This window comes from Stegodyphus dumicola, chromosome 2 (genome assembly GCF_044657685.1).
Source record: "Stegodyphus dumicola isolate Sdum_Otavi_A_Nest chromosome 2, ASM4465768v1".
Classification (NCBI taxonomy): Eukaryota; Metazoa; Arthropoda; class Arachnida; order Araneae; family Eresidae; genus Stegodyphus; species Stegodyphus dumicola.
This window is the reverse complement of record NC_140769.1, coordinates 55,916,293-55,936,341: the sequence shown is the minus strand read 5'-3', so window position 1 is coordinate 55,936,341 and position 20,049 is coordinate 55,916,293. Positions and strand designations below refer to the sequence as shown.

The 20,049-nt window shown below is 30.9% G+C and overlaps 1 protein-coding gene across 1 annotated transcript in view; it reads right to left on the bottom strand.

Annotated features, from left to right (window-relative positions):
- LOC118183992 (uncharacterized) overlaps positions 1-20,049 on the bottom strand; it is a 543,427-nt gene that overhangs the window by 233,120 nt on the left and 290,258 nt on the right. Inside the window, exons 54-74 of the mRNA XM_085809921.1 lie at positions 19,163-19,423; positions 18,898-19,041; positions 17,624-17,896; positions 16,863-17,006; positions 15,899-16,156; positions 14,455-14,598; positions 13,463-13,717; positions 12,246-12,389; positions 11,065-11,319; positions 10,617-10,760; positions 10,272-10,526; positions 9,442-9,585; positions 8,181-8,256; positions 7,540-7,718; positions 6,441-6,584; positions 5,480-5,734; positions 5,227-5,370; positions 3,692-3,949; positions 2,337-2,480; positions 901-1,155; positions 240-383 (exon numbers count right to left, since the gene is read on the bottom strand). Of these exons, the coding sequence (XP_085666047.1) occupies positions 240-383; positions 901-1,155; positions 2,337-2,480; positions 3,692-3,949; positions 5,227-5,370; positions 5,480-5,734; positions 6,441-6,584; positions 7,540-7,718; positions 8,181-8,256; positions 9,442-9,585; positions 10,272-10,526; positions 10,617-10,760; positions 11,065-11,319; positions 12,246-12,389; positions 13,463-13,717; positions 14,455-14,598; positions 15,899-16,156; positions 16,863-17,006; positions 17,624-17,896; positions 18,898-19,041; positions 19,163-19,423 (4,020 nt within the window). The remainder of the gene's footprint in view (positions 1-239; positions 384-900; positions 1,156-2,336; positions 2,481-3,691; positions 3,950-5,226; positions 5,371-5,479; positions 5,735-6,440; positions 6,585-7,539; positions 7,719-8,180; positions 8,257-9,441; positions 9,586-10,271; positions 10,527-10,616; positions 10,761-11,064; positions 11,320-12,245; positions 12,390-13,462; positions 13,718-14,454; positions 14,599-15,898; positions 16,157-16,862; positions 17,007-17,623; positions 17,897-18,897; positions 19,042-19,162; positions 19,424-20,049) is intronic.

The following is a 20,049-nucleotide window of genomic DNA, read 5'->3' as shown; positions in this document are numbered from 1 at the left end:
AGCAAGCATATGTGATTTAAGATATGGTATGGGAAAATAGCAGAACATTTATAAATCTTACGATATGCATTACAGATTGTTTATAATTATATAGTATCAATTTAATCCCGATCATAAAAGTTGTGTTATAACTACTGGCTAGATATGCGTCAGTGAAGTTTATGTAAATTATCATTTAAAATTAATATATTTTAAACTTGCGCTCTCTCAGATAAAAAGCATCAGTTTTATAGCCTTACCTTGCACTTTAATAGAGCATGTAGTGATAGCTTCTCCCATCCTATTAACAGCTTTGCACATGTAGGTTCCGGTATCTTCAGGCAAAACATGTAAAATGTCAAGTGCGACATATCCGAAGTCGAATGTAGTTCGGAAACGATGAGCTGGAATAAAAAAGAATATTTATATTAGCTATTAACTTTTTGTTAAAGAAGAACAAGTGAAAGTGGTAGAAATCGAAACATCCATTATTTGGTATTATTTTCCTATTGTTAAATAAATCATAAAAATATCACTGATTGAAACGAAGGCCTTCAATTCTTAGTGAATAATAAGAATAAATTCATAAAAATGTAAAACCAAACATTCATTTATATTCAGATCCAAATATTTCTATCCTATATATAGCCTTTGTCGCTTCACACTAGAGATTAAATATAAACTAAAACACAAAACTTGGTTTTGATATATTATCATTTTATTTTCTAATGCTTTATGCTGCAACCATGCTGCATGAACAATTTTAAATGTTTAAAATAATTAAAAAATCATTACCAATTAAAAGCAGGGTTTTGTCATTTACCAATCTTATAATAAGAATTATTTCTCATTATAAATTAAAATTATGATTTAGTGTATTATCTGATGGAACAAAAATAATTTGTTTATTTAAAAAAATACCTGGCTTAATAGTCACTCCGTTATGGTACCACTCTACTCTCATTGTTGGATCATTGACAGGAGTTAGTGTTGCTTCCAGATGTGCACTTTGGCCCTCAACTAAGTTGTCTAAATTGTACAAAGGCCTGCCGAAATTTGGCCTATCGAATATTCGCTCCGGTTCCTCGGGCCTGGCAAATCGGCTTGTATCTTCCAACTGCCTGATCTTTTGCAAACTATCTGGTTGCTGAGACTCAAGGATCAAACTCTTCTTTGCTGTAAAGACATATTTAAAAAGTCACATTAATACAGCCCCATAAGTAAAGAATCTAAACTATTCTTGAAAAATGATATACTTTTTATGAATAATACTCTTTAACGTCGCATGTGGATTGGTATCTAAAGTGCATTTTAATATATTTTTCTTGAGGTAATTTGTGTTTATAAATAAATACAAACTTTAGACTACTTTATATACATAAAGAAAACGTGTTGAAGGCCAAAAACCTTTGGTTTTACTGATATTATACTTACATTAGGTAAATTTTAGTTTTCTTCACCTAAGAATTATTTAATTTGACTATTTTTTTCAATTGTTTAGAAAATTACTAAATTTCTAAGCTTTCAGATAAAATTTCAGATGTATTTACACGCGTCCAATATTTTGAAAAGTATTCTGCTACCATTACAAAGAAAATTTCTTTCATATGTAATATAGTTATCATTAAATGTTTCAAGCATAAAATCCCAATTTTTTTCCTTTATTTAGCTCCATACAACATTCAGTTAGCAGTAATAAATTTGTGCAACATTTCAATAAACTACAGAAATAGATGCCTCTTCTCCTTATACATACATAATTTGGGGAATATGATCAAATAAAAATTCCTTTAAAAGTCAAATAAAAAATATTCTATTTAAATATATTTTAATTTCTGTATTATTCAAATCTAAATCGTAAAATTTTATTCATTAACTTACAATTAATTTTTTTATTTACTTAATAACAGGATCATAGCTTTTTCTTTTTTCATAAAATTATGAAAAATTAAGTTTGAAATATTTTTATAGTTTACACTTACATTAATATTTTATTTTACCGTTTTACTGCCCTGAGGGAGAATGAACTGTTTTGCATTCCCTCAGCTAATCATGTCGAAAAGTATGAAGATGTATACATGACTCGGACCAGTCAGATAAAAGGGGCATGGCTTCTACATAAAGATCTTTTTAAGTTTCTCCATTTTGTTTTACATATCTTAGAAGAAGTACCTCATCACTAAAAATCCAATAGAGTTAAAAGTAATAAATTTACTATTTTGATTGTTAATAAAATAATAAGAATTACAGCTTCGTTAAATAATTTAGCAAAAGTGTTCATACGCTTGATGATTTAGTGACAGCATGCGAATATCAGTCACGCATTCCAAGGCTGGTTAACATATGAAAACACTGACCTGTAACATTGATCCTAGCGGAAGATGAGGATGTTCCGAGACTATTTGTGGCTTTAATTGTGTATTCACCAGAATCCTCTGCATAAACGGTTAAAATATCCAATGCAGCAAATCCAAAGTCGAACATAGTTCGGTAGCGTGATCCTATGAAAGAAAGAAGGATTAATGAAATTATAAAATTAAGAAAATTCTTTTATATTAAAAATACTCCTTAGCTCTTATAAATAAGAACAGTAGTACAAAATATAAAAGTAAAATAAATTCTTTCAGCATTATAATTTTTCTTAATCCATTATAGAATTACAAAACTTCTCCAGTTATCGATATGCTGCCCAGTAATCGCCTTTCCAGTTTATTTGGTTGGAAAGTACTTAATAACACCAGATAACATTTTAAATTCAATAAATTTTCAATCTCCACAATCGTGCTGGAATCACAAGGTAGATGAAAGGGTGTTCTTTTAATTCCAGTATTATTTAAGGGTCTTAATCAATCACGGCTTCTTAACAAATTAAAATAAAAGCTTAATGTTAGCCATGAAATTCTTTTTTCAAATTTGAAAGGATTCCAGCAGTCAAAGATTTTCCCCAAATTCTTAACAGCTTTTCATTGGCAATTTTGCTGGATCGTTATTTAAACATGCAACTTAATTTTCGCTAGATAGCAAGAATAGGCTTAACAGTCTTGGGACAACTTAATCCTTTTTTAATATCTGATTACCTTTTTGTTTTAGAGATTGAACAATAGCATAGGATCAACAGATGCATAATATTCTCACCTCACTATATCAAATATTTTAGCAGTAGTACAATATTTTTGATAAACTAAATAATTATTACTATTTAAAGTATAGTTGCTGTCTAGAAATCCGAAAGAAAGATATCGTTTTTATTTATGTTCACTTTATTTTTGAGATTCATTAGCGTAATATGGTTTTTATTTAAGCAGCAAATTTCGTAACCTTCTTCTCAAAACAACCATTTCTTTGGATTAGTTTAAAACATTCAAAACTAAAGCTATTAACTGAAACCGGTTACAACCACAATGAGAAAAAAACGGCATACATAATATATTTTAGGAGAAATCATTTGAGGGGATTAGCTTTTGTAGGATTCCAAAAAGCATCTTAACATTCGAGCTTAATGAAAATTACAAGTAACTACCCTATAATTCACCTCCTACCTGCATACCTAAAATGACAATAAATGACAAAAAGTAAAGTTAGTTGCACAAAAATTAAGTTCAGCTTCTAAATTAGGGTCCACTTGTGTAATATTGGATGCATTCATCGGATGATCTGAATATTATTTAACTTAGATATCGTCAAACAAATAACACAAAACACTCAAACATACCTGAAGGCAGAGGTTTTCCGTTGAAGAACCATTCAATCTTCATGGTTGGATCTGGGTAGGGCTCTATTCTGCATTCGAGATGACTGCTATGTCCCTCAACGAGTTGGTTAGGTCCTGAAAGTGGTGTTATAAATACTGGTGGCGATGTTACTCGAGTTTCCTCAATGGTCTCGCGCTGGTAACGGCTAGCGTCTTCCAAATACTGAATCTTCTGCAAGCCTTCTGGATGTTGCGTCTCCAAAAGCAAGGATTTTGAACCTATCATGATAATAAGGAAAATTTCAATACTTTTCTAGAAAAACATTTCATAAAAGGAACATATAAAATCAAACTGAATCACTTCGATAACATTACTATTATGGATGTGTTTTTATATTATAACTTACCTCACTTGGATGAAAAAGTTAGAGATAGTTTTAAATTTTATCAAGAATCGATTTTGGATAGCTAATTTTTTGTCTTGGGGCCAGTCAATGCAAGGAAAGATGCACTATGGAGAAACCTGATTTAAGACATTAAACAAAAAGTAAAGGTTTTCCAATTTCATTCGGGATTTTATAGGTCTCAAAAGTCCATAGCACAAGCTAGAGGGGTTGGCATATGTAGTTTGTCACCTACTTAATTAAGACAAGCCCACCAGTCATTATACAGTAAAGACCTCAAGGTAAGATCAATTTTATCGTTGTCTGAAAAGCTAAATAACAGGGTTACAGGAAAATGGAAATTTAAAAGGCAATTTAAATTTCCATCTGTTTTACAAAGCTAAAATCGAAATGCCAGTCCGTTCTGTGTTATTTTTTGCTAAACCTCTGGCAAAAGCAATGCGTATGGATCAAAAATCCATGGAAAGAGAGATTTTCAACCAGCGGGGAATATGCACCAAACGAGTAACTGTCTCAGGGAGGATTATTTTTAGCCTCCTTGTAATAGAAAGAAACTATAGCAAAGGATCACGGCAAATACAGTTAACGCGTGATTGACTTCACGTGAATCAAAAAGGGTGAAAAAAGTTAAATTAACGTATTAGTAAGCGAAGTGAAATTAATAGATATAATAAATTAATAGATTTAATTTTATAAGTATTTCTAGCGCCTTAAAATCCAAATTTTCAATTTTCAATTTTACTGAAATGCATGACTTATAAAAACAATAAAAATATATTTGTGGAGGCATGAGATTGCGATATGCGATGAGAATGAAAGAAGCATTTAAGGCTGAGAACCACTACCGCAGTGTGAAAACTGCTGCTGTATAAGGTATATTTAGCATCCTAAATTGACTGCACCGACGCGTATTATCAATACGACGACGAAAATGGTAGAACATTCAGCATTACCTTAACAAACAAAATCCTATTTTATGGTATTAGAAATATTACAGATAAGCCTTTTTCTTAGTTATAATTATATATTTTATTAGACAGATATTTTGAAATCTTCATATTCTTTCCATTATTTTCGTAATAACAAGTAAGAATATATTTTATTATGGCTTTAGTTATTAAGAGATGAAGATTGAATAACAGACTCATTTACCTCTAACAGCTAAAGTTGCTGAACATACAGCCTGTCCGAGTTCATTAGTTGCCTTGCAGGTATAGGTTCCACTGTCCTCTGGTTTCACGTATGCCAAGTCCAGTGCCACAAAACCAAAATCATGTGTCAGTGTTACTCTAGAAGCTGTTAATACAAGATGAAAAGAAGATCAGGCCCGTATTTAAAATTGAACTATGATTAAAACTGAAAATAAATTCTTAAATACAAAAAAATATTTTTTGACTTTCATTACCAGGCATGATAGCAATTCCATTATGGAACCATTCCACTTTAAGCTTCGTGTCCCCAACTGGTATCAGCCTGCATTCAAAGTGAGCACTCTGGTTCTCCATTAGTTGCAAGTTCTTCATAGCTTGCGTGAAAACTGGTGCCTGCGTTGTTGTTTCTTCGATATATGAGGTCTTTTGATATCGGCTCATATCCTCTAATTGTTGAATCTTCTCCAGACTCTCCGGTTGCTGCGATTCCAAAATAAGAGCACTCTTACCTAGAAAAAATATAGATCACGATTACTTTCACGTAATCGTGGATCAAGATGGATCACGATTACTTCGTACTAAATATACGAAGTTCTAAGATTTCCGTTATTCTAAACGACCGAAATATACTCTAAAATAACTATATTATATTTAATCATTGGTTAGCTATATTCCTTATAGAATGAATTGATTTCGGATTTATGCCATTTATTATTCTGTAAGTATATCGAATTCTGTAATTGGATGTTTAACACAAAGAAAAATATATTTCAAAATAAAGACAACTGTTAAGTATTAATTATTAAAACATTTAAGGAAAGTGGCAGAGGTGGTATACAGAAATTTAAAAACTTAAAGTAACGTTTTTATATAAAGATTATATAATACTGAAACCAGAATTCTAAGGCGAGTTATGTATATGAAAGAAAATGTTAAAATATGCTTTATTTATAAGCCAATGGACTCATATGATAAATGCAGAAAAATAATGATTTCACTTATTCCAAATAATTATATCGAGAAAAATTTATGAGATATTACTATATTGTTAATGCAAAATACAAACAAAACGATCTTTTAAAATAGGTTTTGTAAATTTAGATTAAATTTCGCAAATACACAAAATTATATTAAATTTAATTTAAACATTGTTAGCATTAAAAATCAAATATATTTTTTTAATTCACTATTGTAATCTACCAAATGACAACTTACTGTGACACTTAAGGGTGGCTGATGTAACAGCTTCTCCGAGTGCATTCACAGCTTTGCAAGTGTAAGTACCGGAATCTTCAGGATAAGCATACATAATATCCAGTGCGACATAACCGAAATTAAATGTCTGAACAAATCGTGTGCCTATAACAAAATAAGAACAATGATGAAGTATAATTTATATGTAATTATAACGAAATATTTTCTTAAATAATAAATTTGTTATTTTCACAATTTAAAGGAAGAAATTCTAACTCTGTTTTAGTCAATATAAAAAAAATATTTTGGATTTCCAGCCTAGCGAAATCAAACGAAAAAAATCTCTATGCGATAAAATGAAACTTTTTAGTTATCCTACTTTCTTGATGAATCAGATCTAGTTTCTTTCATTGTTTCTGTCTAGTATTTTTTAAACCTCACCGATGTATGTTCAATATCGTACCAACTATCAGGTAGCATATAATTGCTAAATATTACAAAAGAAACCTATATTATGTTAAAAAGCATTAAATTTAGCCTTACATTATATATCAGAAGAATAAGGAAAGCATTACACTGATTTTATGTAATTTAATAAATAATATCAATTAATGAACAATGCATAATAAATAATGCAAACCGACAAGATAAATAATTTTCAAAATTTTTCTTGAAGCTAAAAATTAATATACGAGTATATATATATTTTCAAATGAATAAACTGACTAATATATTTTTTATTACTTTAATAGGGAATATATAAATATGTAAATATTTAAGGTTTAACATTAAAGGAAGCATGTATGGAAAGTTCGTTTTGCCGTGATGTTTTAAAACATACCAGAAAGATAATTATAATATATGCTTCCCCTCTCTTGCCACTATTTTGAAACAGATATGAATACTTATTTATTTAGTGAGCAAGTATGAATGGAGCACCGTGTCAAAAGCGAAGTAATTTTATCTTATCAACTACAATTTAATTTTACATCTTAATCTTAATATCTTATCAAATACAATTTAATTTTACATCAAATATTTCTGTATTTTAATATGTCAGACATATTGATGCATTTGGTATTACTCCAAAGCAGTCGCGTTATTTAACAAAGTGTCGTACCTTGCTTCACAGGTCTTCCATTATGGAACCATTCAACTTTGAGCTTGGGATCGCCAACCGGAATCAGCCGGCATTCGAAATGCACTCGCTGGCCTTCCTTGATTTCGACATTCTGTGGAGCTTTGGTGAATACTGGAGACTGGCTTGTGAGCTCTTCTTGATACACGTCACGTGTGTACCTGAACGGACAACAAACTATTACCTCTCAAGATAATTAATGCTTTAATTAGTAACAAAAATTTATGCAAAAGCAAACTTTATCGGTATCGCTATGCTGCTCGCTTCAACAAAGAAACTGAAAAGGGAACACATTTTTCAAGAAATTATATTATTTTTCATTTTTGCAAAGTTGAAATTTGCTAACTCACTAGCTTGATTAACATAAACTTAATCAAACTTCATATTACAAAGCATCGTATTTCATTAATTTAATATTTTTCGGTCAAGCTAATCCATTTACTATTTAAGCAATTCAAGTAATTTTAGATTCTCACTGTTTTAAGTTTGTATGCAAAATGAATTTTATTCAATCAAGAACTTTCCAGTGTCTGCGCAATGTATATGCTTCGGACATCTTTAAATATTTACAACGAAAAAATGCTGAAAACGTAAATAAATATGGTTGAGCATATCGTACTCACCTAGAGTAATCTTCGAGTTGCTGAATTTTTTGCAAGCCTTCTGGATGCTGAGTTTCTGATAGAATTGACGATTTGCCTATGAAATAGAAATTGTTCTCGTGAATTATATTCTAAAACATTTCTTTAAAGCATTTTTGTAAATATTTGATTAAGAACATAACGCTCTCAAATGTTTGTTTAATGAATCTCATTACTTACACATATTTTCATATATTCATACATTTTGTTAATTTATTAATGGCCTTTTTATTTTGCTAATGTTAGATTTTTTTTAATTTTAAAGACATCTTTTATATGTCCACTCAACTAGAAGAACAGAAAGAAGAAAATAATCTGATTATTTGAGTACTCAACGAGCTAGTAGAAATTAACTGGGAATTTAAAATTCATCCAGTTATATACATTTACAAATGGCAGAAAAAAGCGATTATTGAAAAAACAATCTAATCTTAGCTGTTATAATAGATTATTAGTCACCAGAAAAAGTGTTTACCTAGAGTAAGTCCGTTTATAATGAAATTATTTTAAGTGTTAGTTGCATTGAGATCAAGCAGATGTGCCTTTTTATGTGTAATTATGGCCAGAAATGATACTATTTACTATAAAGTTACTCATGGTTATTTTAAATGGTTTTACTTTTGAAATTATTTTATTACTATCTGTCTATTAATCGCCTCAAGATTCACCTCCTTTTAATTATTTTTTAAATTAAGGATATCTGTTAATTTCTATTTCGCAATATTAAATGATATCCAATAGAATAAGATAAGAATAAAAATATTATGATGCTTTTATTTTAAATATGCGACCGGAAAGAGACTATTTTAATTTAATAAGTAAAAATTTAAAACTGACATTTATTTAAAAAAAGTAACACGTAATAAATTCGGAAACAAATAAAATACGCTTTACAAATAAAACCGCATTTGTATATATGATGTTTATTCTAAAATGTTAAATATTCGCTGAAAAAAATCGTACAGAAAAAAAAATCGCACTTTATGATTATTTTTTACAGAAACATATTTATATTCTTCAGCTTTTAGATGTTTACAATATTAAAGTATAATTTGATTACTTGAAAAAAATAAACCAATATTTTACGTTCACACCAAATTCCATGTGCATATTATTATTATTTAATTTTCCCTAAGAAACGCAGCTTCATGAGACAAAAATAATTATTATTCCTATATGTAAAATAATCCTAAGCAAACTGAAATATAGAATCACTCTGAAAGAAAGCAAAATGCAAATATACCTGTGCAAGTAAGTGTTGCTTGAATTTCTGCTGTTCCAATTAAATTGACAGCTCTGCAGGTGTAGGTTCCGGAATCTTCTGGAACAACTGATAAGATGTTTAGGGCAACGTACCCAAAATCATGGAAAGGTCTATAACGGTGACCTATAAAACAAAAAAATCGTAATCATTAGTTTATGGTTAAGCATATACAACAAAAGTCAATTAATTTTCACTAATATTTAAAGACTAAAGGTTACATTTATTCATTTACTGAAAGAAAATAGGTTTAAAAAGTAACCAATCCTGAAATCATTTGCATATTTATATAATTTAACAAGTGGTTGCAGTATGACTGGTTATTAATTATTGCCTCCCTTTCTTATTAGAAATACCTTCTAGGTTCCAAAAAATTCAAGATCTGAGTAAGTTGATTCTTAAGTGTGTTTTTAAGAACACCGCGGTTCTTTTCTTGAAAGTATACTTTTGTGTTCAGATTATTCATTTTACTAATTTGCTTAGGTAAGTTATCTTTTATTTCTTTTATCTTACTCTTAACATTTTCTTCCTTAAAATCATTACCAACTAGAAAACTGTTCAGCTATCTTTCGTAAAATGCACACTTGACATTTACCAAATCTCAGAAACAATAATCTAAATCAGATAGAAGCTTTACTTTTCTTAGAAAATCTATTTTTGTTTCAATAAACAAAAGTCAAATGTTCAACAACATTATTTTTCTATACACTAATCGTATTTCTAATAATTTTAAAACCGTTTTCTCACAACGTAAATAATAACCAAAAATGAAATACAGTCTGTCGATAAACCAGTTTGAGAACGTAACTTACCAACTGGAAGAGATTTTCCATTTCTAAACCATTCAACTCTTAGAGAAGAATCGTTAACGGGTTCCAGACGGCATTCAAAATGAGCCATTTGACCTTCATGTAGAGTTAAGTTGTTAAGCTTAGTTAAGAATTTGGGCTGCACTTTGACGGCCTCTTCAACCCAGGTTTCTCTTTGGTAGCGACTCTGGTCTTCAAGGTATTGAATCTGTTGAAGACCTTCCGGATGCTGTGATTCTGAAATAATTTCGCTCCTAGCTGTAAATACGAGACAAACGGAATTTAGCGGAATGCGTCACTACTTGTACATTCAACTCTAAACTAACTATTAATTCTTATACAACATACCTGTGCATTTAACAGTGCAAGAAGTAACAGCCTGGCCCAAACTGCTAGTTGCTCTGCAAGTGTAAACTCCGCTATCTTCTGCGTACACGCTGAGAATGTCTAAGGCGACATAATCGAATTCGTATGCGGGTCGGAATCGATGCCCTATAAAACATTTATATGTCTAATTGAGTATATGTTCACCTATAATCTCAAAAAGGAAAACAAAACAAAGATATTTGAACACTTTCGGTTAAATTCTTCATTTCTAACCTTTGCAAATTAATTAAAAAGGATTTTATTATGAACTCCGATCTGTTTCCTAAAACAATTTCTAACTTTCTATTGCTGCGCATTTGGTGTCATAAGTTTTCCTTTTTCCATCTTACCAGTGCAAATACGAATGCGTAATTAAAATAGCTGAATAAACATTAAGCTTTTAATCCGGTTTTGCAATCTGTATACTTACCCACTTTGAGAGGTGCACCATTCACAAGCCACTCTATCCGCATGGTTGGATCGCCGACAGGGGCAAGTCGGCATTCAAGATGAATATTGGTGCCCTCAATCGTCTCGATGTTATGCAGTGGTTTCGTAAATGTGGGAAGCTGCGTAATGATCGTCTCTTCAAACTGGTCCCTCTTGTAGCGACTCGAATCTTCCAAATGCTGGATTTTTTCAAGTCCTTCTGGATGCTGAGTTTCAGAAACAATTCCACTTTTACCTGAAAAAAAAGTAACAAATAACTTTTAATGATCAAAATTACATAACAAAATTTATATACTTTATAAAAATGTTTTCAAAGTATGCTACTAGTCACTGTCAAGTAATTTGAAAGCAACATTAATCAAATTTCCAACAGCCTGGCAACAAACTAAAATACAAAAAAGACTCAGATTTTTCAGATGATTTTAAGCCTAATGTCTTCCGGTTGTAGGGAATCTAAAATGGCTGACATACCAAACACAATTTTCTGATTCAGTATAATTGGAAGATATAGTAATGTTGCTTATGAAGGAAATCAATTATTAGATTGTTGTACGTCATTATAAGAAATATCGTTTAACGATTTCTAATTTTAGAGTGTCTGACACTAAAAAAAAGTCACTAAATCACAACTGGAATTTATAGTATGATGAAAACTGATTGAAATTTGTAACAAAATAAAAATAATTCGGCAGAAACACGAAAATTGATTTCGGTCTCAATACTTTCGAGCTTAGACCATGCATGTTTTCACGTCAAATCGTCTATGGTGTAAAACATCATTTTTAATACATAAATAAGAATTTTATTTCCAAAGAATGCTCAGATGAATATGAATGATTTTTGTACTACACATCATTTGTTTCACAACTCTCTCTTGTTTCATTATGACAAACCTGTATTTCTGTGAAGAATAGTACGAATTCCAGAAATAGATCGACACAAGGACAGCGTCATATTAATAGAAAAATTATAAAATTTCAGGAAAATAAAATTCTTAATCATCCGAAATATTATGTAAGTGGCTAGAAGTACTCATAACATTTCTAAAAAAAGATTTGAAAATAAAATAGGAAAGATATATACCATTTGAGACTTTCTCCTATGGGTAAAATTGAGAAATTATGGCTTTTCCTTTCAATGAAAATTCAATAAAGAACTTACCAATGACAGTGATGCATGCACTGGTATGCGCTGAGCCAAGATGATTGGTTGCCCTGACAGTGTACTCGCCAGTGTCCTCGGGGTATGCTGTGAGTATGTCCAGAATTATGTGACCGAATTCATGCTTTGCTTGGAATCGGGAGCCTGTCAGGAACAGAAGAATGAGCTTAGAAATATCCATCATTAAAGGTAATAAAGCTGAATTATGACTTTTTAAAGTTTCTTTTCTCATGTCAAAACATTACGAAATTATGCAAAATGCAAATGCAATAATGTTAAAATGTAAACAAGAAGGCAACTACTAAATATATACTTCAAATCTAAATTTTTCAAAATGAATCGAAATGACCCGAGATATTTTAACAAAACCTTATTCCACACAACAATATATACCTTGCGTTGTCTGAAATCATAAATGAAACAAACACATTTTTATTTATGAAAGTTTGGTGTCAGCATCATATATAGTAACCACATGCGTTAAAATGATACATTATTCTTGCCGCACAAAACTCTCAATCTGCATACAATCAAATTCTACAGCGCTGTGAACGCAGTCCGTCATATCGAGCATTTCGTTCGAAGCAGTCATTTTGTGTTGCCGAAGAGAAAATAAAAGAAATTACAAGTAATGTGAACTAAACGTTTTTAAGTTTTGCGAAATATATATAGCGGATGTACAGATTAAGATGTTACCTCGAGGTATTTAAAAAAACCTAGATTATTCTCTAAATTTATTTTTCAAGATGTGTCTAATGTTCATGCGGCTGAAATATTAACTGGTTTTTAGCATCATGCAAACATCACATAAGTATCAGCAGAAAATTAAATCTAGATTCATAAAGTCTATAACATTGGAGTAGCTTACTGCATTGAGTCTATCTGTCTGTTACGAATTTATGTTTTAAAAGAAACATAACATAGTTTGCCATAAACATGTAGCATTTGAATTTGTCATTCACAAGTTGTGACAAAAGGTCAAGCTTACTTCTAAAATTTCTTGTATAATTTTTAGCTAATATAAACAGTCTTACTTTTCTTCCATCAATGTAAAGAAACTGATTTCTTATTTTACAAAATGTGTATACTCGTTTCTTCGCAAAATATTGATGAATAACATAATTATTTTTAATTCGTTCTGTATTTTGACCGAAAAAAACCCACTAAAAAGATACACAATATTCACACTGACAAGGAATGTTATGTGTGTTACTTACCAGAAGGCAGAGGTTTTCCATTAAAGAACCACTCAATCTTCAACGTTGGATCTCCTACTGGTTCGACTCTACATTCTAAGTGTACCCTTTCACCTTCTCGTAAGGGTTTGGGGCTGTGTAGAGTAATAGGAAAATAAGGCTTGGTCTTGGAGATCTCTTCTATGAAACTGTCAGTATCCACATGAGGTGGGCGTTCTAAATATTCAATTTTTTCTTCGATTTCGTGAATAGTTGAGGTATCTACCGAGGTTTTGGCTGGAAAATGAGAGTATGATAATTAAATATAGTATTTTAGTATATATATATAGAGAGAGAGAGAGAAAGAGACAGAGAAATAAGGCAACTTAAACGAGCATTTTGTTTCATTGACAATTTTACAGCGGCTGATGCCACTATAAATAACAAGAAATGTTATTTTCATAAATCTGATTTAATGTAAATGATTCTGAAGTCAAATTTAAAAGATAAATTTCATTGAGTAAGAGTTTGTACTAAAATATTAGAAGATACAGTTAAAATACAAAATACAAAATTTAGTATTGACTGAACTATTATATTATTTTAATTACGATCTAGTACCCAGAATATGTTTCAATACATATTGACTTTATATTTCAAATTTATTTGAAATTTATGGGAACTAAGGTTTTTGCTAATTTCAGATATTTTAGATAAGAATTTAATTATAATAATGCTTTTAAATTTAAATTCAACATTATTTGTAAATCTACAATATGAATAGTTTTCAGTAAGCTGAAATTGACGAATAAATTTAAATAATTTTACCACCTAAATAATGCTGTAAAGAAACACAAAACACTTTTATATGACTTATTTTTATTAGAAAAACAAACTTTTATTTTAGTTTTAAAATGCCAGAAAATTGTAACAAATAGCAACACATGTAAAAAGCCTAATTCAAATTTTTAGAATGCGAAAATCATTACTTTAAAAAAATATATCTTCTTATAACATAGTAAAGCATACATTACCTTGTACGTGAACTTGCTTCGAAAGTGTTGCTTGTCCAATAGAGTTTTTGGCAACAACAGTGAACGTTCCTGTATCTTCAGGGAATACGTACAAAATGTCCAGAGCAACGTAACCAAAATCAAAATATGTCTTGAAGCGGTGTCCTGAAGAAAAAAACACTTTATAAATTTGTAATTTACTTATTCATAAAGATATATTATGAATCATGAAATATAAGATCTGATACAGTACGAAAGATCATGTTGGAAAGAAATACAGGGTTATCTGAAGTAGTGCCATTTATAAGCATAGGCGACATGGACATCCGGCTTGGGCACCAATTTTCGGAAGGCACCAGCTAAGTTGTCATCACAAATAACAACTAAATAAATGCACCTTTCGTTTTAAATTATTAATATGCTTAATTATAAAGGGCGCCGACTATACTGATCACAAACGGCTCCGAAAATACTGAAGCTGGGTGATACCAGAAGTACATAATTCTTTTCTTTCTTAAAGTGAAACTTTCAGCTTGCACTGTTACTCACGTGATTCACGAATAAAAGTCACAGAATTATAAAGAATTTTTTTATTTAAGATATTAATATTTTTTTCACGGTTAATATCGAATTTTAAATTAAGGAAATGAAACAAGTTATACCTCACATTACACTGAACGAATTAGAACCAGAGTTTAAATTCCATCGGAGCCTACTGGAGTCCGGCTCCGGCATTTTTCAGTTTTTGAGATAAATCATAATTCTAGTCAGAGCGCACCGGAGCCAACGCTTCATTTATGTAACTGAATTATAATTTTCAGCAGAAAGTATTTTCTGATTTCGGAAATACTATTTTGGTGAAAAATTAACATTAAAAATTTATCCTTTTTCTCCCAGCACGTTTTACTTGGTAGCTAGAATTATATCGGCAAAGGATCGTGGCCTGAAAGTATTAGGTTCTTTTTTCTTTGTTTTCGTACCTATATACTTCCTTTAAAATTTCCTTCCGTACTGTCATCCTGCTCTAGCATTATCTCTATTTTCCTTACTGATGCTTTAAACAATTTAATTTGGTCATTGGTGTGCAGGATAAAGAAGGATCTTTGTTTCTGTTCATCACTTAAATTAGCCCTACTGTATATTCTTAATATGCTTATACTGTATATTCGGAGCTTAAATTCAGCAGGAGTCTTATTGAGCTTTTCCTTTGCTTTGAGTGAAATTATAATTCCAGCATAAGCCCCAAGGAAGACAAGGTCCAGTATTTTATTTTATTTTTTAATCATTTATTATCCATTAATTAATTTTTTAAGTTTTATGCATTTTTTTACATTTTATTCAATTTTAATTTTAATTATTGATTATTTTATTAGTTATTTGATTAATTTATTTTTGTTCATTTTTCTTGACTGCCTTTCATAGGGTTCTGTGCATATTACATATATATTATAGATCTTTCACCTACCAGTGGTAAGTGGTCGGCCATTAAAAAACCATTCCACGGTCATACTAGGATCTCCCATTGGCTCCAATCGTGTTTCGAAATGAGCACTTTGTCCTTCAATCAACTGACTTTTTCCAGTGAGCTCAGCGGTAAAAGTGGGCTTTACAGTGAAACTCACATCCTCTCGTACATCCCTCTGGTATCGAGAATAGTCTTCAAGATGCTGAATCTTTTCAAGACCTTCAGGGTGTTGAGATTCAACAACTATGCTCTTTTTGCCTAAAAATAGAGAAAGCATTTTAAACGTCTACTGAAAGTAATTAATTTCATAAGTAATATATCATTTAGTCCATTTTCGCCCTTTCATTACGACTTCTAAAAATCGATAAAATTATAAAGAAAAATATGCTTAGCTGTTATTTACTGTCCTAAAATAACAACTGTTTTAGCGTTCAACAGATGCATTCAGTTATTATCTAACTAGGACTTCAAATATTGCTTAACTGCATTTTTCCACTTTCTGGTATAAAAGACAAATGTTAATGGATTTGGATTTTGCTTCAGTGGCATAATCATATTTAAAACGATAATTAATTTATGAATATGGTATATGTATACGTACTGGATATTAGAATTTTATTATATATATATTAGATATTAGTATTTAAGTGTTCGCTGTAAGAAACATATAATCCACAATTTTATGAGATTTTGGATTACCAAAATAAACAATTTCCATGCCTAGACCATTGTCTTAATACTTCAGATTTCTTATATACCCATAAATCTAAAACTCTTAGCCTAAAATTTAGTCCCCAACCTGTTTGTGCTTACAGATTCTAAATGAAAGACAAGACAACGATTATTCGCATGTGGCGTATATTTTTAGTGTGAATAAAAATAAAATTCTTATTTTTTTATAAATATTTTTTGCTTTATTTTATTAAATAAATATTCATATTGCACATATAGCTGACATACTTACTTATACATATAAGTCTAGAAGTAGTCGAAGCGCTGCCCATGCAATTTGTAGCGACGCATGTGTATGTACCAGTATCTCGAGCGTCAACACCTCGTATTGTAAGTGACACATATCCGAAATTGAAGAAAGTTGAGATCCTGGAGCCTTAAAAAAAGCAAAAATATAAATTATTATTTACATTCCTTTACTAATTTTCCTGTAAAATTCCAAAATTTAGCTATTATCAGATACCTATTATCAGATATTCCTAAACTTTTAACGCGCTATTAAGCTGATTAATTTCTTCTAATGTTCTGATCTACATTCAGAATGCAAAAAATAATTTATAGACTATTTTGTACAGAATAATTTGATAGTTACATATAAAAATCATGTTAAGTACTTCAGAATCGTAATTTTTGTGGTTTTTCCAGCAACATACTGCAGCACATACGTAAGGCTGACTGACGTGCAACATCTTTGTTTCCCTTACAAAACTCTTTTAAATAAGCAGTTGCCCTGTGATAAGAGGCTGTTTTGTGAGAGATACAATAAGGTATTCTAAAAACATTCTCATATATCCTTTGAGGATATGAATGAATAAATGGTAAAAATAAGTTCATCCGCTTACAAAAGCAAATTTTAAATGCTGTATAAAATGTAAAAATTGTTGTCTGACAGAACTAGCATTATTAAATATTAAAAAATCTTAAGTTATTATGTTAAAACAGCGAGTGATTTTTTTTTTTTTTTTGCAAAGTTACAATTTAAAAATTACTCACTGGCTTCTACAGGCTTTCCGTCTTTCATCCACTCTACTCTCATTGTGGAATCTCCTGAAGGTTCAAGACGTGCCTCAAAATGAGCTGTCTTTCCTTCATTCAGTTCTAATTTCTCCACAAGTTGAGTTTTGAAACAGGGCTTCTGTCTGACGGTTTGGTCCACTTCCACGAAAGTTTGTCGTTGCATCGACTGATAAGCTTCCAGCTCTTGCGTTTTCTGAATGTAGCTCTGTTGCTCTGGAATTCCCAAACTTGAGGTCACTTGTTCAGTCACTAAAAAGGGAAATAGGTTCCATTCCATTAAAAAGAAACTTTCATAAGTACTTGAAGTTAAAAATAACAGCTAATGTCATTAAATTATTATTTATGCATTCATGGTGATATCCACAATTTATTATTAGAGACAAATAAATAGCTTTCGTCAAAAAATTATAAATAGTACACAGTTTGTGGGCAATTTAATGAAAATTTTTATTTTTATGGCCTTATCGTTTTTTAGCATCCGAAGTTTACAATTATTTTTTCTACAGTTTCTTGAGCTAGAAAACTCAGATAACAAAATACTTCATTTACTTTCTACTACAGTTAAGCCCACCAGCGGCTGACTGGTAAAATCACTGAACACTGGTAGTTCGGTCCGAGGTTCGAATCCCCCGAACGGGCTGGCTGCACAGGTGTTTTCGTGGTTTTCTCCATGTTTAACGTGTATACGAGCGAGTTACCCTTAGAAAGTCCTCCACGAAGGCATACCCCCCTTAGGCAGATAGCCCTCGAGGCTTTGCCGTAATTAAATAACCTAACCTACCACAGCTAATCTAACTGAAGATCATATTTTATTTTAACGTTTTGCATTATAAGATTTCTTTTATATTTTCCGTCAACATTTTTTATTTTGGTTTCATTGCATCCTTAGACATTAAGCCATTTATGCCAACTCAGATTCAGTATCACTGCATCAGAGATCATTATAAACGCATTTGTCTTAAATTTCATGGTTAGCAAGAATATTTCATCTTAAAGGCTTTAGTAAAATTGTTTATTTTTGTTGGCTTTTTAAATAGATGTTATGCGAGACCAACAATAATTTTATATTAAAAGGTGTTTAGCGCAAATTATTACTAAGGCTAACAATATTTATAGAAAAGGGTTAATTTTCGGTACAGATTACGGTAATTTTTAGGTGTAGCTTGGTTGTTGAGTTGTTGAACGGCACAAATAAACACCAGGTATTTAAAACATGAAAGAGATTGAACATCAGATGCTTAAAGACGTACCTTTCACTTTCAATGTAGCTGTTGAGATGGCTTCTCCCATCTGATTGGTGGCTTTGCACATGTAGACGCCCGAATCCTCAGCTCGTACATAAGAGATATTCAACGCCACATAACCAAAGCTGAAAGTAGTACTTATACGCGTGCCTGAAATAAAAGTACGGACTTTATGAGTCATGGTGTCTTTATTAATGTACAGTAATCAAGGTCAAATCGCCGTTAAGTGATTATTATGAGAACCTAAGAAAAAAGAAAACAAAGTACTTGCCTGCTCTTAGCGGTTGTCCATTGAAGAGCCATTCCACTTTCATCGTCGAGTCGCTGACAGGTGTTATCTGCGCCTCGAAATGAGCGAAACCCCCTTCCAAAATGTTCTCGATTGGACGAAGAGGCTTGATGAAGACAGGCTTTTGCTGCGAAATCATTTCTTCTATAGATTCCTGTTTCTGATATTTCGAATAGTCTTCCAAATGCCTAATGGCTTCGACGCTCTCTGGATGTTGCGGAGCACGTTCAATCTTTGAGCGAGCTGGAAAAATTTAAATTACATATTAATTATTAAAAACGCAAGAGTCGAGAACAATTCAGATACTTGGAGACTGAAATGCGACTTATTACAAACCAGAAGAGGCTTTCGTCAAACACATTTAATTAGTAATCAGCATTAATAATAATGTATAGATATTAGTATTAGTATTACTGTTTTCAGTATTATTTATTGTAACTGTATGTTATTAATATTTATCTATCGGACTGTGTACTTGTTATTATTTTCATTGATACTCATTATAACTATTTTTATACTTTTAAGATTATTGCTCTATTATAAATTATGCACAATTTCATCATCTACCACAAATTGGTAATATGTTTGATATTACTGATTTCATTAATGAACTACTTTCTCAGACTTCGTCTAACGAAGTTAACACGTTTAGCTAATTTCAGTTAATATTACATTTGGCATTATTTATATACATTTTACATGATTTTAAAATGTAATATTTTACTTTTCCTGCTATAATTTTGTAGCACAATAGTATAGTTGTATACAGTAACCAGCAGAAGTATTATTAGTATAATTGTAACCAACAGTACTGTTCTTTGTCTACTCAAAAGATTTATTGTAAGCTGTATATTTGTCAACGAAACGTC